Consider the following 22,919-nt stretch of genomic DNA (forward strand, 5'->3'; position numbering starts at 1 on the left):
TTTGTATAGATTTCTTTTCTTGTAGGCGGGTAGTTACCCGGCCATTCTTGTAATGAATACTTATGAAATATGAATCTTTGTGCGGGTAAGACCGCTACTTTTGTTGGGTTCCTTGCTTTGTAAACGTTATATGACTTGCATACTTTAGTTTAAATTAGCAATTTTCCAAGTGTTTAGAATAAGTTAACCTTTGAACGTGGTAGATAGGTGTGAAGCTCTGCTTCCTCTTCCGTGATTGTGCGGGTAGGACCGTCACTTGCACGTAGTAGGATGGCTAAACTTTACCATCTGACCTGCGTGTAGGTTTTCCTTATCTTTTGAGGATAAGTTAACCTTTGAACGTGGTAGATAGGTGTGAAGTTTTGCTTCCTCTTCCGTGATTGTGCGGGTAGGACCGTCACTTGCACGTAGTAGGATGGCTAAACTTTACCATCTGACCTGCGTGTAGGTTTTCCTTATCTTTTGCGGATAAGTTAACCTTTGAACGTGGTAGATAGGTATGAAGTTTTGCTTCCTCTTCCGTGATTGTGCGGTTAGGACCGTCACTTGCACGTAGTAGGATGGCTAAACTTTACCATCTGACCTGCGTGTAGGTTTTCCTTATCTTTTGAGGATAAGTTAACCTTTGAACGTGGTAGATAGGTGTGAAGTTTTGCTTCCTCTTCCGTGATTGTGCGGGTAGGACCGTCACTTGCACGTAGTAGGATGGCTAAACTTTACCATCTGACCTGCGTGTAGGTTTTCCTTATCTTTTGAGGATAAGTTAACCTTTGAACGTGGTAGATAGGTGTGAAGTTTTGCTTCCTCTTCCGTGATTGTGCGGGTAGGACCGTCACTTGCACGTAGTAGGATGGCTAAACTTTACCATCTGACCTGCGTGTAGGTTTTCCTTATCATTTGTTAGAAATTGTCTTGAACCGTTCGACGCGCGTCTGTCAATAGGTTAGTGTTCAGTTCCCTTTTTCATGATTCATGCGGATAGACCGGCACTTTCATTTAATGGGAGGACTGAACTTTTCCCCTTCGACTGACCTGCGTGAAGGTTTGTCGTTTATTGGGTTTATGCGGGTTTTGCCGCCTTCCCCACGCAACGACTTTCCACGCATTTATGCGGTGAAAACCGGCATATCCGTGTTGATAGTTCATAAAAATGTAAAATCATCAGCGTCAATGTTTTAAGGAGAATCGTTTCCATTAGAAGTGGCTCTTGGCCTTTTCTTTACAAATTTGGAATTGATTTACATGCAAACTGTGTAAATGAGCTCCCTTCCATGTTGTTGGGATGGGAGTGCCATCGAGCCGATACGCACCTGGTTCGGGATCTCGTTCTTTACGCAGCATGTAGTCTCCATATTGAAGCTGGAATTCTATTCGTGTTTTCCCCAGCTGGGGTTCTACACGCATCCGCCTGCTCAGCGTTCATTGCGCCACGAGGTGCGCGAGCGTCCCATCTCTGACGAATGCCTCGACCATGTCCTTCACGTCTATGCATTCTTCGGTGTTGTGGCCTTTTGTCCTGTGAAATTCACAGTATTTGCTCCGATCAGCATTGTGGCGATGTCGGATTATTTGAGGCTTTGGCCATGGGAGCTCCTCGGTGGCGAATATCTCGGTGACACTTTTAATGAGCGGCGTCCATCTGGAGTTCTTATTTGACTGTACGTTATCCCTTCCGCCTAACCGATGCTGCAAGCCGGATGAGGTGTCAAAGTTTACCCTTGACTGCCAAATGCCTAGCTTTCGCTTTTTGTTTAATCGGGCGGTGAGAACGTTGTCTTCTCTTGTTTTCTGGGTGTAGAGGTTTGTGCTATGTGGGAGGTCTCTACCCAGTTGCCTCTCCGTTTCCGCAAAGCGTTTAGCTGCTGTCATGATGGCATCCCATGTGGATGGCATGCCATCTTTACCCGTTAAGGTGCGGATGAGCTCTGGGTCGTTCGCGCCCTGAATAAAGGCAGCGCGAACAAGATCTTCGCTAATGTTACCCAGGCTTAGCTTCTTCGAGTTGAAGCGAGTGATGAAGTCCAGCAAAGATTCATCTTTTTCTCGAGTGCACTTGAGGATTGTCCATTGCTCCTCGGTATACTTTCTTTGCTGGCTGAAGTGTTGGCTAAACTTCTGTTGGAAGTCAGCCCAGTCGTAAATGTGGTTGACCGGTAGACGATCGAACCATGCTCTAGCAGCCCCGACCAGTGTCATTTGGAACATGTAACACCATGTAGGTTCCGTCCAACTACTGACGGTTGCTCCCGCTATGAATCTGTTCAAATGATCATCGGGGTCAGATATACCGTCATATGTGCCTATGCTTGACATTTGTTTGGCACTTTTTGGGGCGATCGCTTCCGCAATGTCCCTTGCAAATTTGGACGTTCCCGCATTTGCAACGTTTGGTCTGAACGTTTTGGAGAAGTCTCGTGGACTTCCACCTGTGCTTTTTGGTTTGAAGGCTTGTCCAAAATGCCTTTTCGGTTGGGAGTCCGTTTCCTTACACTTCCCTTTTGCCCTATGGCGAGGGTTCGTGTCGGAGTCGGATTCCTCCGAGTCATCCCCTAAGTATTCGAATTCGTCGGCCTGTTGTACGGAACGCAAGCGTTCGTCCAACTCAGCCTGGAATTCCTTTTGTCGTGCCTCCGCCCATGCCTTAACTTCATCGAGAGTTTGACGGGGGAGTCTTCGTTTCTCAATCTGGGTATCGGTGGATCCCAGTAGGTGATCATTTACTGCACTTGCCCCAGCTTGAGTAACTGGGGTAGTGTTCGTAAAATTTACTTCACTTGCCCCCGCTTGGGTAACCGGGGTAGTGTTTGTAAAAACTGTGTTACCGGTATTCCCCCCAGTAGCTGGGGTTGTGGTTACCGGAATTTCTCTAACCATCTTTGTAGAAGTTTGAAAAAACTGGAGAAAAATAAAGTTCTAGCTTTATGCACGGATGGCGCCAATGAAGAAACACTAACCGAACCCCGGGCAGATTACTGGTAACCTGGGGGTTAGATAGATGTTTCCCACGAGGGGTTAGACCCTGAGAAGATGGTTCTTCTGATAACCTGCAAAACAGACACCGTGAGCTCGTCACTGAGAAGGGGGGTTCCTCCTTGTGACCACCCTCCGGCGTGAGAATCAGACTAGATTGCTCTTTAAATATTAAGAGATTGCTAGAGCAGATATCAGGTATAATATGATGATACAAGATAAGATGAGATGGTCATACCATTTGGGGTATTTATAGCCGAAGGTAGGTTTCCAAGGAGGTGTGGCCGGCTGCAACAGTGTTCCTGTTCCACCAACAGTGGCCTACGCACGTGCCTTGCTGGTAGTTGGTGGGTAGGCAGCGGCTGATAGTGACACAGTACAGGAGCATGCTGCTCGCCATACTGTTGTCAATAAGCTGTCGTATCTTTAGTCAGATCTTTTTCCCATACCTCGTCAGGTACAGTACAGAAGATCTTCCTGTATCGTACGGACTGGCTTATTTGGGCGGGAGTATTCCCCCTCCCGCCCTTGTGCGGGATAGTCCCCCGGCTTCGCTCATTCCTTCAGGTGACACTGAGTGATTGAGAGCTAAGTGCCTTGTGCGTGTAGCCTTGCTGCGCGGGTGGCCTTCCCTGATGGCTTGTATCCGAGGCTGCGGGGACAGGCGGAGTCCTTCACCATCGGGAGGCATTTCCTGCGGGACCAGCTTGCATACTGCGCGTAAGGACGTCACGTCTCTGAGCATGGTTGGTCCTGCGGATCCAGTTGGTTTCTGCGCAGACGTCCCTCTTCAAGGTGAGTCTTGCGGGTCCAACTGGGCTCTGCTGGGACCTACCTCTTCAACATCACTTGTATTCAACTCGAGTCTGAACCTGGTTCGATGAGCTGACTAGTTTTCTATAATGCATGCGTATTTTTTATACTAGTTTTAAATATCAAGGTAACGACAATCTAAGATTACAAAAATTTGAAATGTCATCATGAGCTAGCTAGGTGGTCAAGGGGTTTTCTAGTTTACCCATCGTTCCCGGCTACCGTCAAACAGTATAACCATTGTTCAAGCTCGCCGCACAACTAATTTGTGCCCCTATGGGCCCTAGGCAAACAAACACCCTACCCCCTTCTTAAGGCCGGCTATGCGTTTTCAACTAAGTGGTTTCCTTTTGAGGGGATCTCCGGCTCAGTCCCTACTAAGTGCAAATTCTGTAAATATGGTTGAGCATCACTAAGAAGTATTCGAACTTGGGGTAAGGAGAAATTGATAAGTGTTATCATGGTTTGACAGAGACACCGCTGCCACTAAGCTATCACCATTTAAAAAAACAATTTACAAATATCCAAGGAAAGTTGAAACTGTAAATTGAAAAATGTATACGTGCAAATCAAAGAACTCTAGCTGAATTTTGAGCATCTTCTACAAAATGGCGTGCCCCATTAGGCCCGGGTGTTATGGGCCATTTTATGTTTCAAATCAACCATCATTCTAAGCACTAAAAGTCTACAAATATCTCAAAAACATTCATGTAGCAAACATATATCGACCTATGTTCCTATGTATCTATCAACTGGTCTTTAACGGCTCGTTACTTGGCTTCTTGTACATTGCATTTTTTTATAGAAAGAATCTTTTTTCCCCCCAATTTTATTGATTAGAAAAACTGAGAATTGAGAAGAATGAACCCATGATGTAAGACCGTAAGTGATTGCTACATTAAATCTAGTCAAACTAGTAACACTAATCATCAAAAAGGAACACTAGGATCATCAAAAACCCTTTTAAAAATGTAATCTTGATGATCTTTATAAATTAGAAATTATCATCAACAAAAACGATCCAATTGAATAATCATCACACTCGTATCATCAAGCGAGCCTCGTGAAACCGAGAGTTCAACTAGCTTCTTGCAAGCCGAAATTGCATCTAATTTATGCATCAAAGGTCGAGCTAAATCAACCGCTTCTTGATTGCTAACTTTCTCCCATAGACCATCGGAAGCCATGATCAAAAACTCAAATTCGGGCACGATTTTGAAAATTTTGGTTTCGGGTTCGGCTGTAATCCATTGTTTTAAGCTCCGATCTCCAATTCCTCTCGAAACCGCTAGTGTCCCAAGAACTCGAGAAACGCCTCGTATAGAATCGACATAACCACCCTGCAAATTATCCATAAAGATTCATTAATCCAATTTTATAAAAAGTGTTGCAAGTAATTAAAACTGTAAATATTACAGTTGTGGAACCGGAACCCGTGGTCATAAGGGTCTGTTTGACCCTTGGGTTCCGGTTCCATCATATGTATTTTTTTAGTGAATTCTTACCAGTGATTCGATTCGTTGTTTTTCATCCGGTCTTGAAGGGCGGTGATCCGAAGTGAGGGCTTCGGCTGCTCCACCTCTACTAACAACCGCTCTACAATCACCCGCATTCGACACAACAAGATTCCCAGAGGTAATAACCGCGGTTACACAACACGCCCCGCCCCGTTGTTCTTGTTTTAAAAACTCTGAATCTGTAGTCAAGTAACCTTGTTTAACTGCCTCAACTATTTCAACTTCACCCATCTTTTCCACTTCATTTTTAATATTCTTTTCAAGATTTTCCGACGCGAATTCAGCCGCTTTCGATCCACCATGACCGTCAAAAACACCAAAGAACGCCTAAAAACATTATCAAAAACAAAGATCAAAACATGTTTTAAATAATAATAAAAAAATATAACCAAAAGTTCTATTTTTTTTTTCTTTTTACGACAAATGTTAGTTATACTCTACTTTACTGTCTTACTTGTTTATTATCTCCGTTAAAATCGACTTTAGCTTTAAACCGATCTTCCATATGGTCCCTCTTCCCTCTCTTACAATAAACCGAATACCCATCTTCATCCACCTCCACCTCCTGCCACCGGTCCTCCACCGCCGCCGCCGTCGTTGACCGGTCAACGCCAAAAGTCAACGACCCAATCGGAATAGCTAACTTAGTTGGTCTCTTTCTCTTCAATACCGTTACATCTTCGTTTGATGTTCTAATAAGTCCACTGACCGGCGTCGGCGGTCTTTGCAGCCGGAACTTGAACGGAGACGACGGAGATGAGGAACATGATGATGGGGAGGCTCTTGATGTCGGTGAGAAGACCGGTGAGTTAGATATTGCAACGGTACACATGTTTGGTTGTTGTAAGTTCGTAACGTTTGAATTTGTGTTTGGTTTTTGATGGAAGTTGGTTAATGTTTTTTTGAGGTTATATAGTAGTTAGTGGTCAAAGTGGGTCCCAGTATTCTTCTCCGTGTTAGATTTGTGTTCGGTTCTCATTGCTGTACCAATTTATTTTCGTTGGAAAATTGCCCCTTCTTCTTCTTCTTATTATTAGCAAATGAAAGGTATGATTAATTTAAACTATAATAATAATAATAATAATAATAATAATAATAATAATAATTTGTTTTTCTAAAATTGATGTTCTGTTTTTTAAACATACTAAATATAGGTAAAACCAAGCATATTGGACCGGAACTAGACTCCAAACTAGTTTAGTTGAGAACTTAGGATGCGTTGAATTATGTTTTTGTTGGGTTAACCGGTCTTTACAAGTTTGGCCATTAACGGGTGAACTACTTCAGTTATTAGACCGTTTTACTTGTAATATATAAGATTAAACCTAAAGCTAATAAGATTGATACTCGTAACCTTTCATACACATATTAATTAGTTTTAGGAAAGAAGTCATATGACTGATAAACCAAAAATTGACCAATTGGTTGTTAGCAAATAATGCATACAGTGCACAATGCTGATATTTTTTTAAATAATAAAGGAAGAAAAGTTAAAGAACCGAATACACTGATTTGATTTATAATATGAATTCATATAGTCTTTATTTGCTTTCTAAAAATAAGAAATCAATATATTTAAAATTGGTCAAATGCCAGTCAAAAGAGGAAAGTGGTCAACGTATTTGAAATCACGCTCAACTTTTTTTATTAAAACTGATGAATAAATAATTAAATACCAAGCCACTCGACTTTTACTTTTTAAGATTTTGACTTTGAATTCCAAATAAAAAGGATTTTGACTCTGTAGCCGTTCAATATTTTTTCTTTTCGTTGACATTTTAAAGGGAGTTCCTAAAATAGCAAGACCAGCTAGATCGCTTTTACTTTTGGTGAATGGTTATAATAAACATGTAGGAAGAGAGCACCCGTTTTTAAACTAGGCTGTTTGATAGAAGCCGATTCGAGATGGTTAATCCCCCAAGATAGTGACCCTTTGAGCGGGTTAGACTTCAAAGAAATAATAGAGAGAACGAGACATTGTTTTATCAATTTTCTTTTTAACATTAAACAAAGTTAAAATGCCTTATATAGGCTACAATGCAAAGGAGTTAATAAACCAACACTACTCCACTACTCTAAATTCTAGGAATGGAACATGCAACATGGAAACATGCGAACTAAATTAAAGGTTCATAACTTAAGCATGCGAATGAACGTGATTAATATGTTGTTGATTTGTTCGGCACGTATCGCTGTTTATATAATTTATATAAAATCAATAAAGCTATGCTTGAGTGTATTTTTTATGAAATGGGTGGCAAATTTGGGGCGATGAAATGGGCGATAAAGTGGTGAGCGACTAGAAAAAAATTTGTCACATGCGTGTGTTTTGATTTAATATAATTATATTAAGTATGTGTGTATAATATATATGCTATAACACCACTACACTATTTAAATAAAGACCCTTATATTGTTGACTGGGCGTCATATAACACAAATCACCTCATTTTATGGCTCCTTCAATAGTCACTACACATAGCCTGATCACGAATTGACACTAGTAAATCTAAAGATATTACCTCATTTGTCAAATTTTTATTTTCTACTTCACTATTTGAATACCTCCTAAATTAATTGTCCACTTCATAAAAAAATAATTAAAATTTAATAACTTTTATTGCTCATCTTTTCCTCCCCCCCCCCTTTTCCTAAGGTCTACCTCTACTCAATTTGTGTTAAGATAAAATAAAAATTTTAGCATGTGTCATTTATATTTTAACATGTGAGATTATATAATAACAAGTCTGAATGATTCAGACCTGAATAAATGAGTTAGGTCTCAATGAGCCTCTGTTCCATTCAGCAGTAACAACAAGTCTGAATAATTCAGACCTAATTTTAACCATTAAAATGTTTTTCTGTTTGGAATCAAACAGTCTGAAGTCTGAATGAATCAGATGTTTACATCTGAATGGTTCCATTCAGTTGTAAACAAACAGCCTCTAAATTGACGTAATTAGTTTTGAAGGGCAAAAATGTCAATATCAAAGGTCAAACACGTTATTTGCTGGAGGGATGAATAAACATTAATATTGGGTGTGCTTGACTCGTTACACTCCTCATGTTGCTTTCTCAGCTTACCAATATTAAAATATCTCTCAGCTACTAGTACATGATGCACAATTAATTGTACATAGTATTTATTTTTGGTTTATACTAGTTGGTGGACCCCCGCAAGGAAAACCATATTTGACAATTTCCATATGAATTCACAATGTTCTCTATTAAGGCCAAATCACAAACAAAACCGTACGGGATTGAAGCAACATACATGTGTATTCTATTGCATTTGCTTATACATACAAAACACAAAACACAGTATCCACTTCCCCTGGCCGAATAACACCCAATAATCACGGTTCATGAAACAACATTTATCTCAGGCATTACGTTGAAAATTTGGTGTGCAACAACAGCGTGCCTGAATTTTGCATAAAACTTCATTAAAAAGATGGCAATGCAGGAATCTGAGGAGTACCCATTAACGACTGCATGTTGGTGTAATGACACCGGTTAACGATTAACCCATCTTTTTTAGTTGGAAGAGGAACGGCTTGGTGGCATGATGTAATATTTTCACTCAATAATTAACTAATGAAACTAATTAGCATAAACCAATTGTGCGGAAAAAGCTTCTGATTTTGCTAATTGTTGGGCAAGATTGAACTTTATCAACATCCTGAATTAGACAAAAAAAAAAAAAATGCTAAATGGGATTGTCGACTGACCACAGTATTTGCAAAATTTTCGATAAGAACATCTATATGATTGACTAATTGTTTGACTAATTACGGTTGGAATTTGTTACCTGTGGAGAAATCCTAGAAGCTGAGTAACCAAACCCTAACTTATCCCCCAAAAGCAAAAGCTCAATGGCTTTTGGGTGTAGGGGTCAGCCATTGATTACGGAAAACAAACACGTAGCAAGAACCACTAATAGTTGGCAAAACCATGATGAGGAAAGCAAACAGATGTCAACACATCAAATATGTTATATGAGGTCAGCAAGGTACAAGTATGAAGAGCACAACTTACAACTCATGAAGCACACAGTTAGATGAAAATAGTGTACAACAAATATTGCCTACGTACATTTGCAAATGTAATATATATAATTATGTTTTTATATTGTATATTTTATATTATAGCTTCTTAACTGGGAATAGCCTACAGACAGATGGCACGTTTTAAAGGGATATGCATCTTGAAGGAAACTACAAAGAAAGTTCACTCTTTGACAATAAAAATATTATTATTATTTTTACTTAAAATGGCCTGTTAAACATGCGTGTTTTTTGGGTAGGAGTCATAGTGGACATTAGTGGTGTCAATCTAAGTCAAACTAATTTTTGTAAAAATAAAATTAATTACAGTGTTTATGGTAAGTGTCGATGTTGAGAACATACGACAAGAACTAAAGTCTCAATAAAATTTATGTTGATCATATCATAAGTGACGGCAAGACAACTGTGTCAAGAGTCAAAGTCGGTTGTAAACCTTCTAATATAGACGGAAGAACAAGTCCAATGTCACATTACACACAACGTGAATAAATTAGAATCACTAAACCGACAAAAATAATTCATTTTTAGTTAGTGGAAAACTATATTCTACTAAAACCAATTTTTTTGTGGTTGGTATTTTGAACTTTATTAGTATACAATGATAAATATGTAGATATGGACTAAATACCAAAACAAGTGTCTGAAGCAGTCATAAATTTATACAAAAACTTGCTATAAAAAATAGTACTATCTACTGATTATCAATACTCTTAACAGATGTAATGATGGTTTTGTTAATGTTAATGTGTATGCTACTCATGATCAGCGTTAACATATATGGGTTAAACCTCTACACATGCGAAACTCGTGTGTGGAAACATGGAAAACATTGGGGCGATTTGGATGAGGTTTGAAACTTCGAATGCCGGATGATAGAGTAAATTTGAATTTTTCTTATTCGGGTGTGATGGCATAAAATGATTTAAGTACGTATGGATTGATGTAATATTCGATGGGCGATTCCCGACTCACCTATACGTCATATGATGGTTAAAACAAAGCAAATTCAGCAGAGTTCTAGTTTGTGCTTAATTATCAATCGATGGTCATACACATCTTTAAATGATATTCCAAGATAATGCTTAATTGGGTCATTTTGCCCATTATTACTAATTCTATTAAAAGTATTTTTTTTGGTCCTCCCGCTTTTAGGCTCCACAATATTTTAAGATTGGCTATCAAAAATTGTAGCTAAACAGAAAAGGACCCAGATCGGGGTTGGATACAGTGATACACCATGTGAGCCAAAGAGCATCCACACCATTAGGCCGAAAAGGTACCTAGGGACCACCCTCCTTAACAGACTTACCCGGAGACGGAGTACAAGTGGTATACGCACATACCACCATGTTCGACCGAGACAACTGGGTAGGGGGGGAGACTAGGGATGAGATTGAGACCATAACCGTACCTGACCCCGAAAGTACATGTACCTAAAATCAGTAAATTTTGGTATCCATACCCGTACCCGAATTATATGGTACGGGTACTGGTATAGGTACGGGCGTACGGGTACTTTGGGTACGGTACTCGCTTTGGTACCTCTTTGTTCTTTTTTAAAATCTCCACTAAACTAGGTATCAGTAACGGTACGATACCGACAATCAATTATTTATAATATCAAAACCATAATACCTCAACCAAAACATAATACCAAACCCAAAAATGAAACAAATCAGTCATAATATAAAATTCATTTCATTTTTCTTTTTTTAGTTTATTGCTTCTTCAATTTCTATATAAAAACAAGAGAGAAAGCTAATATATGTTATTTAATTATATACACGATTACACATACATAAAATAAAAATATACGAATATACACATATAAATTGAGAATGAACTTATTCAACTAATATATATTATGTTTTGAAATCTTGTTTGAAAGTTAAGTTATAAGTGTTGGAAACATAATAAAAACCCATATATATTCTAAACGAGTATCAGTACAACCTCCAGCATCTTAAAGAAATCAAGTTATTAATTTTGAACTATGCATTGTAATTTACTTATCAACCCTCCAGCCTTATTTTATTATCATTTTTATTGAGTTAATGTTATCTAACAGGGTTGATAAGTATACTTATCAACCCTGTTAGATAACATTAACTCAATAAAAATGATAATAAAATAAGGCTGGAGGGTTGATACCCTCCAGCCTTATTTTATTATCATTTTTATTGAGTTAATGTTATCTAACAGGGTTGATAACAACACTTATCAACCCTGTTAGATAACATTAACTCAATAAAAATGATAATAAAATAAGGCTGGAGGGTTGAGATGCATTGTAAAATAAGGCTGGAGGGTTGATAAGTAAATTACAATGCATCTCAAAGAATTCAAGTTATCAATAAAGCAATGAAGAGCTACAAGGAGGAAAATACACATACAACTGAAGAAGGGCAATAGATTTGAGTTCATGAATTCCAAAATCTTGTGAGGGCATCGTCACAATCATCAATCCATCTATACTTCAACTTACATGGTTTGAATTTTGAAGTTTATTTACAAACAAGTACTATATCTTTTAATTATTAACTAAAATTGGGAATCTTGATGGCCTAAAATAGTTGATTTAGAACATTCATTGGGATAGAGGATTGTGGATTGTCACCCAAAATTTATGTGAATACAACTAGAAATCTAACATATATAATAGTAGTTTTACATCATCTAAATACAGTATAAACCTACAATCTCTAACTTTTAATGGATTTTAATCAAACAATACGAAAAATCAAAGTTTCAAATTACTTGTTCGATTTGATTAGAGAATCATAAACACAACTCAATTACTTGTTATATACATTCAAGTTCATAAAAAACAAATCCTTTTTTTGTTATTAATGTCACTAGCCCTCAAACAAACACCTCATAAAATAAAATTATAAAAATGTTCATAATAAAATTATAACGCTAAAAAATTCAACAATTAATTTGCAGATGTAGTTTCCCAACGTCCAAATGCAACATTAATCGTAACACCGGATAGCGAGGGGAACATTTTTTCTAGGCTTCAATCCATAGAATAATGGAAACACTAATTAGTTTTACCAAAATCCTCATTCTCATATTAAAAAGCCACAAATGGTTAATATAAAAAGATTCAAACGAATAAATTTGACTCAGTCCCCTAGATGTTCATAATAATTGCGATCATGCTTGCAAATCATTACAGGTCTGTATTAGCTCATCATTGTCAATCCCTCCCCGAATTGTATAAGGCTGAGGGGTGTGGGGCTTCAACGGGGGCGCTAGAGCCCCTCCGCTCGCGCCCCCAGGCGCTAACACCACACCACCGGGGCGCTAACGCGAAAATCAATGCAGGCGTGAGCCTGTTAGCGGGAGAAGAGAGAGAGGAGCTTGTTGAATTTTAGAAAAAGAGCCGTTGGGCTCTTATTAAATTAAAAAAAAAAAATTCCTATATAACCCATTTCACCCATTTTTATACCACAACTTCAAACCTTCACCCAAAATCAATTCATCTTCTCAACTTTTTTTTAAAAAAATGGCTGGAAATTGGTACCCAAACCTTGATTCAGATTATATTGACGACGGTTTATGGTCGTCACCGCACCAACCGATGTTTTATTCGGAGCCGCAAGATTCATCCGGCTTTCAACCATCCAACACACAACCGTCTCCTAACTTTGTTGTTCCGGAGACACAAGAATCACACGGTGAAGCTACGGGACCAAAAAGACGAGTCCACCGGAAAAAACAACTTGCAACGGACGGGTCGGGATCGGCTTCGACTCCGAGGACGAAACGGAAAGCCACTCCGTGGTCATCGGATGAGAAGGAAGCCTTGTGTCGGGCTTTGATAGTCATTTCTGAGGATCGGCGTTGCGGTAATTGTTTTAACGTTTTTAAAAATGATTTTTAATAAAAAAGTTAAATATAAAAGTTAAATGGAAATCTAATTTATTTATTCATTTTGCAGCCGACTAACAAAAGAGCAAGATTTTTTGGACAAAGGTTAGGGAGACGTTCTACATGCTCGTTGGGAGTACAGAGCGGAACGCCGATATGATTTCGGGTCGGTGGTCCGAAATCAGAAAATTTGTCGGCTTGTTTACTAATCTTTTCAACAGGAACAGCGGTCATATAAGACCAAGTGGCAGTGATGATTTGGCGGTTTACAATTTCACGGTCGAAGAGTGGAAGCAGGAGTGTTTGCGGAGGTATGGGATGGTGAAGACGTGGGACGATTTATTGTTGTGGGAGAGGTTGAAAAGGTGTTCCAAGTGGGTTGAGCTGGTGGCGCCGGACTTTGATGCGGAAGTAAGGGCGAAACGGACTAAAACTAGTTCGTCTGGAGCGTATAGCACTTCAACCGGGTCGGATTGCCGCGTTGGATTCGACCTAAACATTGCGGAGGAGGAAACGTCTTCACCGCCGAGGAGGCGGCCATTGGGAAGGGACGCCAAGGGGAAAAAACCGGCTGAGGGGGAAGCCGTAAACATCGCCAATCTTGTTGAATCCCTCAATAAATTCAACAAAACCATGAAGGTGGTCTCTAATGACAAAAAGGAAAAAAGTCGAATGAGAGATTTGGACTTTCTTACTAGAGACTTCAGTAACCTAAATCCGGTCGATCAAATGCTAATGGAAAAGCAAAAGGAACGTATCCGAAAGAGGTTGATCGAAGAAGACCAAGCCGAAGAATAAGAATAATGTTTTTTTTAGTACTTTAATTTTTATTTTATTTTTAGATATTAATGTGTTTTTTTTATTAATGTGTGTTTTTTTAATAATTTATGAGTTTTTTTAATAATACGTTGTTTGAATATATTTATAAAAAAATAAAAAAAAAATTCGCTGGAGCCCCTCCACACCAGGGCCAGGGGCTCCAACACCCCCCTTATCCAGTTTCTTTCTCTGCCACACGTCATAATATTATTGGTTGGAGCCCCCATTAAAGCCCCCCCACACCCCTCAGCCTAAGTAATCAATTCCTATATAATAAACAGTACATTTAAAATAGGTATCTGTACCACACATCAGAAAAATTATTGTAAAATTTTTTTGGTTAGGTACAGATTAGGTACAATTTAAAGTAAAAAAAAAATTATAATTGAAAATTTGTAAAAACATGAGAAAACCAAATACAATAAGTACTAGTTCGTTATAGTATTGGTACCGTACGATTACCCTAGTGTAAATTCATAACCTATGTAGCTGCCACAACAAGTTCATCAATAAAAATCTATTGAAAACTATAATAAAATTTGAAACAGCACAATTAATATTGCTTCTAGGGAACGAGTCAGACAGAAACTAGTTAAATTCATGCCGACCAGATAAAAGAAGCCATATAAACAAGAAAACATGTTTTGTTGTTTAACCTAATTCTAAGTTAAGACTTAGTGTGGAAAAGACGGCTTGTTATATAGTGTGCGAACATGTAAATCTAATGGTTGAGATTAGTGTTAAGAAATAGACGGCTGAAACTTGAGAGTGATAGTTACGACTTACGAACACAAAGGCCCAATAGATATGATTGGTTATTATGAATACAAAGGCCCATGAAACAATATATCATGTGGATTGTGGATAGATGCTACAGTAGTTGTGAATAAAAAGGCCCAAACAATTGACAGTTTTTATTTTTTTTAGAGATATTGGTTTTTATTACTTTCAACTTTTGCTTGTTGGTAGATAACACTCCCAACTTTTATTTTGTCTCTCACCACTCCCAACTTTTACCCTATTTGTTTTTATAACTCCCCCGTTAACTAAAGACTAGCGTCGTTAGTGGAGACGCTGACGTGGCTTTTTTTTAATAAAATAAGAAGAGGTGTTATGCCTACTTGGAAATTAACTTTTTATTTTTAATTTTTAGTCTTTACAAGTCATCATATTCTCCACCATCCAACCTCCTACTACTAGCACCACTCCGATTTGGCCGGAAAATGATTTAACTTGACCGGATTGTTAAAAGCTTTATTTACGGATGTTTATTTAAATCGTACTTCAATTCGAATACATTGTATGAATTTATGTTCGGGTATCGTCTATCCGAGTCGGATCCTTACCCGAACATGATTATGAATTTTGTTTTAAAATTAAAATAATTGAATTTCAGACATGTATTCAATTTAAGAGCATTCTCATCTCATCCTCTATAGTTATGTGTGGGGAGTTTGCAAATTATAGGATGAGATTATGAGTGATTGTGACTTGTGAGTGTAAAATATAGGGTGAAGAGAGAAATGTGGTGGTTTTTTGTAAATTTGGGAACATTGTTTGCCCCTATTTATTTTTTAGTATTTGTTGGATTGGTTGTGAGTAGAGGAGGGAGCAAACTGTAATTATAAAGATATAAAAATATTATTTAATTGAAAAGAAGAGAGAAATGTAGTGTTTTTTAGTGTAATTATAGATATATGGATAAAGAACATTCCCCACTTGTCCGACTGTTGCTGAGCAGTTTTTTGATATCAAACGGATAGGTTGAGAATGCTCGAAATGAAACCGAATTTGAATTTTTTTTTATTCCAAATCAGTTCGACTTCTATTTAAAAATTTTCAAATAAATACAATATTTTTATTTATTAACAAATACAATCATAAAATATATGTCGTATAGACATATAGTATGTTTACATATACACTATAACAATAATTTAATATGTATATAAATACAATTAAATGATTAAAAAACAATAAAACAGGACGATTTAAAAAGCCCTCACGAGCCAAACTTAAGCTCAAAAGAATCAAACTCAAGCTGGAAAATAAACGAACTTAAACTCATTTCATTGGAACAAGCTGAACTTTAGTTTTAGACAAGTTTAGTTTCGACTTACACCATTAGATATACAATATAAAAAATATATAAGATTAACAAGAAACTACCAAATTCTTTAAAACCCGCACACAAATTACACTTGATTGAAGGTGCTTAAAACGTTTAAGAGGTCCTAGAAACCATAACCTTAATTCATCCCAATAAAAAAAACAAACTATAATACATTTTCATAAACCACCTATACATGCAAATCAGACACATAATGCAAGAACAACAAAGCCGTGTAAAAGAGTTGGTTCCATGTGTCAGGCAAGCCAGGAAGACACCAATGACTACAATCAGCCGAGTGGTCCGGGTTAGCCCGTTGACGCGGGCTTAAATCACCCGAGTAAATTGATGGGTGTGCATCTTTTCTCATCGCCGACAAGGTTGTGATATCGAGTATGTATGCTGGGTATTTCATTTCCCGAATCACTGTGTCAATGACCCTCATTTGACCCGGGTAGATCCCCGGGTGGGTGGACCCGCTCATCGGGCTTGTCTCACCGTAACAACTTTTTCCAATACTCGTGGCACCGACACTCCATTCCGAAGGGCTGTAAAGGTTCCACAGATGAGTCAGTTATTAATTATGGAACAAAAAGTTGGAAAAACCGTTGATTGATTTAATGCAAAAAAAAAAAAAAAGTGACACACAAGAGATGCAAAGTGTGAATAACATCAACCACTCAATTAATTTCTTATTCTATATTGGATATCTTTACCACCTATAACATTTAAAGCGGGTTGATCATCGTGTCTTAAGCAGCTTTCTTAAAGTTTCTTGTTTAACCGGTCCTACTAATCATATTAAAGGTGAACTTTAAATTGGCACCTAACATACGTAGTAACATCCAAAAGTCATATAATTGTGGCTAGAAACCAGGGGCTAGTAATAACGGACCCAAATTGAAGTTTTGAACAGTTACTTATTGGTTGATGGACCATCCTATGGATCTACCAGCCGACACTATCCTTTTCTCACGTTTATTTACCAACATATTTATTTTTTTATCATTTAAAAATTAATTACAAAATGTTGATAATAATGCATTTGTACCATGTCAGATTAGAGATACGTACTTGTAGTGAGTTGGGGAAACGGATTGGAAGAATATTCGAGTGTTAGTGGATTCAACATGTGAATCAGCCCATTGGGCCCATGTTTTCAGGGCTGTGTCCAGTGCAACCACCCGATCCATATCTTCATAAAAAGACCCACCAAACTCCATCCTGTCCCACCTGCACCACCACCAAGTTAATACTATTGCTAGGTTACTATAGACTTATAGTCCCGTGTATTACACACTTACACTGATTGAATAATAAAACGGCATGATTCGTAGATATGTAAATGCCTTTAAAAAAGTGATGTAACTAATATTACACGTTGAATGATGAAAGAAATGTTAACTTATGTAAATGTTAGATGAACTAAATTAACTTTTCTTTTTAAATAAAAAACGTTTTAGGAAACGAGTTTAGGGAAATCATTATTATTCTATATGAGAGAGAGAAACGGAAACAAAAAAAAGTTATATCAAAATATGTAGTATAGAAGTATCGATTTAGAAATCTTTATCTTTTATAACCGTTCCTAGTGTACAACTGTTAAATCAACCTAGATACCTCCAAGTCAAATTGTTATATGCATTTTATTATATAAAACTAAATTATTATATCACACTAAGTTAATACGAGAATCAAAAGAAACATTGTTAAATCATTTTTTTAATTCACAATTTATATTTTTTACATATAGATATACGTGTTATGTATGAAAAGGCCTTTGGATTAACGGTACTAAAGAGTTAGAATAATCGTTAGAAATGTTTTCATTTAGAAGTAGAAATAAAGTATATCAGTTACTAAAAAAAATTGTATGTGTATTATGTACTAAACATGTTTTTTAAATATCTAGGTTTTATAGATTAACAAAATTTGATCATAAACTTTTTTTTTGTTTGAAGAAATATTTGATATTGCAACTTAAATAATTTTTTACATAACAAAAATCTACATATTCTAATAAAGTAAAATAGTTGTGACACGTGTCAGCTTATGGTTAATCCTCATCATTTTTTCCCCTCCAAATCTAATATATGTTATATGTCATATATCAATAATTATTCACTTTTCTTTTACACCCCATTTATATTATATCTATAACATTATTAAATTATTCATTTTTTATAAACTCTATTTATATTATATCTATACACTTTTATAAAAAAACATTTACATACATTTGGCTCAAATTTGTTACGGGTAAAATAGGGGTAATATGAATATTTTATAAAATTTGATAGTGCAAATAGATTTATCGTCAAACTTTTTACGTGTTCAAAGTTTTGACTTGAAAATATAAAACAAATTAAAGCTAGAATTTAAATTGTGATTGAGTTTCAAATTTATTTTTAAGGAAATTTTTGGAAATAGTCAAAATATTTGATATTTTCACATTGAGTATTTTTCTCATGACTATTAAAATTTAAGAAAAATTGACAAATACTTCCATATGCCACCTCTAGACCTGTCAACGCTTATAACTTTGATTAAATTAGAAATATTTGTGTCAGCATTAACTTTTCCTTGAATAGTGGTCAGAATGTTGTATGTGAAATATATCGTACAAAATTATGCTCAAGTGAAGCAAAATATTCACAAAATTGAACGGGTTAACATGTTATTTTTGTCAATTGACAAAGTCGAGAAACCCCTCACACTTATCAAAATCTTTTTCATAGTACAGCTCAAAAATATTATATACGAGAAGTATTCTCCGAAATTGGCTCGTAACCAAACTTCTTTCAATTATACATATATGACACTGGGGATAAGTGTTATTGGGTATGTTTTCGTAGGTGCAGTATTTTTTTTGTTAAGTTTATTTCTTTTTGAAAAAAATTATTTTGTGATATAAATAAAATCAATTTATGTATGATTACATATGCATAGATGTAATAATTTTTTCCATATAATGTATTTCTTTATTTGTAACTTAATTATTTTGTTCATTTTGTGTAACTTAATTATTTGTAACTTAATATTATTATATGAGAAGTATTATCTGAAATTGGTTCGTAACCAAATTTCTTTCAATTATATATATATGACACTGAGAATAAATTTTCAATAAATAAAGTGTTATTGGATATGTTTTTGCAGATGCAGTATTTTTTTATTAAGTTTTTTCTTTTTTTTGAAAAAAATCATTTTATGATATAAATAAAATCAATTTATGTATAATGACACAGGCAGAGATGTAATACATTTTTCCATATACATTATGTATTGATTTATTTGTAACTTAATTATTTTGATCATCCCGTCATGTGTTACACGGGCGCTAAAGCTAGTTAAATAATATACTTGTTCTTCGTGTTTTGTAACATACCATACGATATATAAAAATAATAAAAAAGTACTAACCCTTGAAGTGAGCCTTTATGAGTCCACCAATGACCGGTGTTAAACAATAACACGTCGATAGCCATCCAAGCCTTTGAATTCTTTGTAATATCCTCCAACTTTAGCACTCTACGGCCACCGACGACATCAATATCCACCAAATACGGTGCCCGGTAAAATGACACATGGACCAAAATCCTAAATTCATTGCCATCAAATTCAAATCAATAAATTACATTCTTGCCTCGTGTGTCAGTCAGTAAAAAGTAGAAACTAGAGTATCAAATAAAAGTCGTTTAGTTTTGTGTAGTTTTAAGTTTTATCTTATTTGAATTCTTTTAAATAATTTCACACTACACAACCGAGCTCTAGCCGAGCTTTGCCACATTTAAGGTACTACACGAGCTGATCAATCTAAGCTTAGACTTGCTTAAGGTTTTTCTAAAAACATATATAATTTAATTAAATAATAAACAAGTTAAGTTCGAGCTCTAGTAAGTCAAAACAAGACGAGCTCGAGTTTGGGCTCGACTCAACTTATTTACACACCATGATAAAAATTTTAAATAATTAAACACTTTACCAGAAACTTAAATGTGGAGAGGGGATCCCCTAAAATTTTCTTGGTGGGCGTCCCGTGCACCGCCGACCACGTCATACAAATCAACGACTCCCATTGGTTCTTACCCAGTGAATCTCCCACGAACATCACCGTTTTCTCTCTCATTTTCGTAAGAAAATCCAGGCCGTTGAATCTGATAAATAAATAATACCAATAGTTTTTTTCTTAATATCAACTTTTGCAACTTACAATTAACTGATTAGCCAGAATTGGGTTACGAAATTAACCTGAAAATATATTTTATTATATGAGTCCCTTCATTATTTTAATCCGATCATTTAAGAGATTTTCTTTTACAATTTTAATAAAGGGACTCATATAATAAAAAACAGAAAATATGTTCTTTTTTATTTACGAAACATTGTTTAGGAACTTTACGAGAGATATATATATATATATATATATATATGCTAAGTGTAAAAAATGGTTAAGAGACTTTTACTAGAAAAAAGTACGTTTGCCCGAATTTATCATCTCCTAGAATTAAATGATTGACCAGAATTGGGATACGAAATTTACCTTGGTAGTTCACAATTGGCGGGTTTCCATCTATACTTGAGGTAATTCGAGTCGGGTCGGCCATACATTTGGCAATTGAACTCGGCGTCGATAATGCCCGGGCAAGCAGAAACGTTGTAAATCGGGTAGGATTCGTCATGAACCCATGAACAAAGCACATTTGGATTGGTTCGACTGACGAACTGGCTGCCTATATCCACCATGTTTGTTGATAGGATGAACTGGCCTTAGTGATGAAGCTAATAACACTAAGTTGAAAGATAACAAGGATAATAGTAAAAGATATATAGAAGGATTGAAAATGGCCATTGATGAAGATGTGTGTAATGTGGTGGGAATGTTATGGGATGAAGAAGGTGGAAAACTAAAGAAAGGAATTTGGATGGATTGTTAACTTTTGTTGTGTTGTATACTTCTTCTATGCATGTGAATTGAGTAAAGTTTAGGATGATGTTATTCTTCATGTATCTCGTGGATATATAGTGGGAGTTTGGTTTGGAGATGAATCAAAAATAAAATTAAATGATATTGTGTAATAATTTATTATAGAAAAATGATTTTTTTTTCCTAAATGTGATTCTTGACTTATTTAGTTAAGATTATCATAGCCTTAGTTGTGAGTTATGACTATCTATAATAATAAAAATAAAATTTTGCAATTTTTTTATTTCTTGTACACATTAATTATGGTGTTTTCTAATTACACTTTACATTGAATCAATAGTTAATACAACCTTTTTTTAATACTAATTGAGGAAATACTAATAAATACATATAATCAATGACAGTATCATACTCTTCTAATAAAGTAAAATACTGCTAATGATGTGTTAAGCCCATATTCTTTCTTGATATATTTTTTCTTCAAAAATCTTAATATTTTCTCTCATTCATTCTAGATAAATAAATCCATTGATCAAATAAAATATACTACCAAAATTATGGGATTTGAAATTAATAACTAATGGTCAATGTTTTTTTTTTTCAAGAATACTAAACATAATTTGATACCAAAATTGAAAAATATATACATATAAATTTAAATTATTTTTAAAATATACATGTTTTAATAATACTTTTTTCTAAATATAATTTCATGATTTAACTAAATATATATTTGAATTATCTTTTCTAAATACCTTCGATGTATATTTCTTTTTATAATTGTAGAACCTCCATTTCAAATCATTCAAATGATGTTTCGATAATTTTAGATAATATATATTGAAGAATTACAAGTTCATCAGGAACAATGCAAGTTTAATTCATTTGATTTATATATATATATATATATATAAATAATTACTAATAATTGATTGATTGGTAATTAGTTTGTTTCATATGTTTCTTTTACCTTTAATTTTATCTTTTCTTTCAAATAATTCATCTTATTTCTTTTTTAATACTTGACAAATTTCGTGTATTACATGGGTTCAAAAGCTAGTTAGGATATATTGTTAGACCAAGTATAACACATATAATGTTCTCTTTTCTACCGATTATAGTGAGACTAGGCTTTTGGAAAACCCTCACCTCTTTAGTTAGCTCCACACGATAACTACAAACCAAGTATATGAGAAACATGAAGAAACCAAAGATGTGAAAAACTCAATCAAATGGATTCCTAAGTCTAGAGTTCCATAATTCACAAGAAGCGGGAATGGTGATAAAAAGTAAATTAAGTTGTTTTGGTCGAGGTAGTAGTCTGAAACAACAATCTACAATGTAAGAAACTAATATCAAGAGATTGATCTATAACTAATTGGTAATTGGACAAAATATTCTATGTTAGGTCGGAAACAATTTTAAGAGTAGAAGTATGGTAAGATAACAAAAGCACAAAGCGACTTATCATTGCCTACATCAACTATTTCCAAACAGAGGTAGGGTTTCATCGTATCTTGAACCTTACAAATATCTCATGTCATGTAAGTTGTAGTGTCAAAATTCGAGATTGAATCCATCTGATTGTTAAGGAGTCCAAATAATGAGATATTTAGACATGAATTTATTTGTAACACTACTAACCACGCTATTGATTGCAAACTAGATATTGTTTAGACTAAGAGTCTTGTCAAAGGAGCTAAGTCGAATTAGGTTCGAATGAGATTTGAGTGTGTTGGGTGCCTTGAACCACCATGCATGTTATTAGGGTTTTGATTTGAAGTTTGGTCAAAGGATCTGACACGCGTGTTAAGGAATGG

At 35.7% G+C, this 22,919-nt stretch overlaps 1 protein-coding gene, 2 non-coding genes and 1 pseudogene across 4 annotated transcripts; all 4 read right to left on the reverse strand.

Moving 5' to 3' along the window:
* Positions 1-4,635: 4,635 nt before the first annotated feature.
* LOC143574551 (putative protein phosphatase 2C 25) lies at positions 4,636-6,190 on the reverse strand. The gene is made up of 3 exons (XM_077059141.1): positions 5,755-6,190; positions 5,289-5,627; positions 4,636-5,123 (listed from the first exon to the last, which is right to left on the reverse strand). Exons 1-3 carry the CDS (start codon positions 6,130-6,132, stop codon positions 4,791-4,793), a joined length of 1,050 nt encoding a protein of 349 aa, XP_076915256.1. The 5' UTR covers positions 6,133-6,190; the 3' UTR covers positions 4,636-4,790.
* Positions 6,191-12,311: 6,121 nt separating this feature from the next.
* On the reverse strand, positions 12,312-12,455 carry LOC143574580 (small nucleolar RNA snoR136). Its single transcript, XR_013142622.1, has one exon. It is a non-coding gene; the product is annotated as a small nucleolar RNA snoR136 (small nucleolar RNA).
* Positions 12,456-12,489: 34 nt separating this feature from the next.
* On the reverse strand, positions 12,490-12,574 carry LOC143574579 (small nucleolar RNA SNORD25). The gene has a single exon (XR_013142621.1). It is a non-coding gene; the product is annotated as a small nucleolar RNA SNORD25 (small nucleolar RNA).
* Positions 12,575-16,333: 3,759 nt separating this feature from the next.
* On the reverse strand, positions 16,334-21,198 carry LOC143574571 (protein PMR5-like; annotated as a pseudogene). Its single transcript, XR_013142620.1, has 5 exons — positions 20,716-21,198; positions 20,153-20,329; positions 19,596-19,772; positions 17,247-17,405; positions 16,334-16,720 (listed from the first exon to the last, which is right to left on the reverse strand). The product of XR_013142620.1 is annotated as a protein PMR5-like (transcript).
* Positions 21,199-22,919: the final 1,721 nt, after the last annotated feature.

This window comes from Bidens hawaiensis, unplaced genomic scaffold (genome assembly GCF_021521415.1).
Source record: "Bidens hawaiensis isolate Kalapana, Puna unplaced genomic scaffold, B.hawaiensis_p1.1 tig00027057_1, whole genome shotgun sequence".
NCBI lineage: Eukaryota > Viridiplantae > Streptophyta > Magnoliopsida > Asterales > Asteraceae > Bidens > Bidens hawaiensis.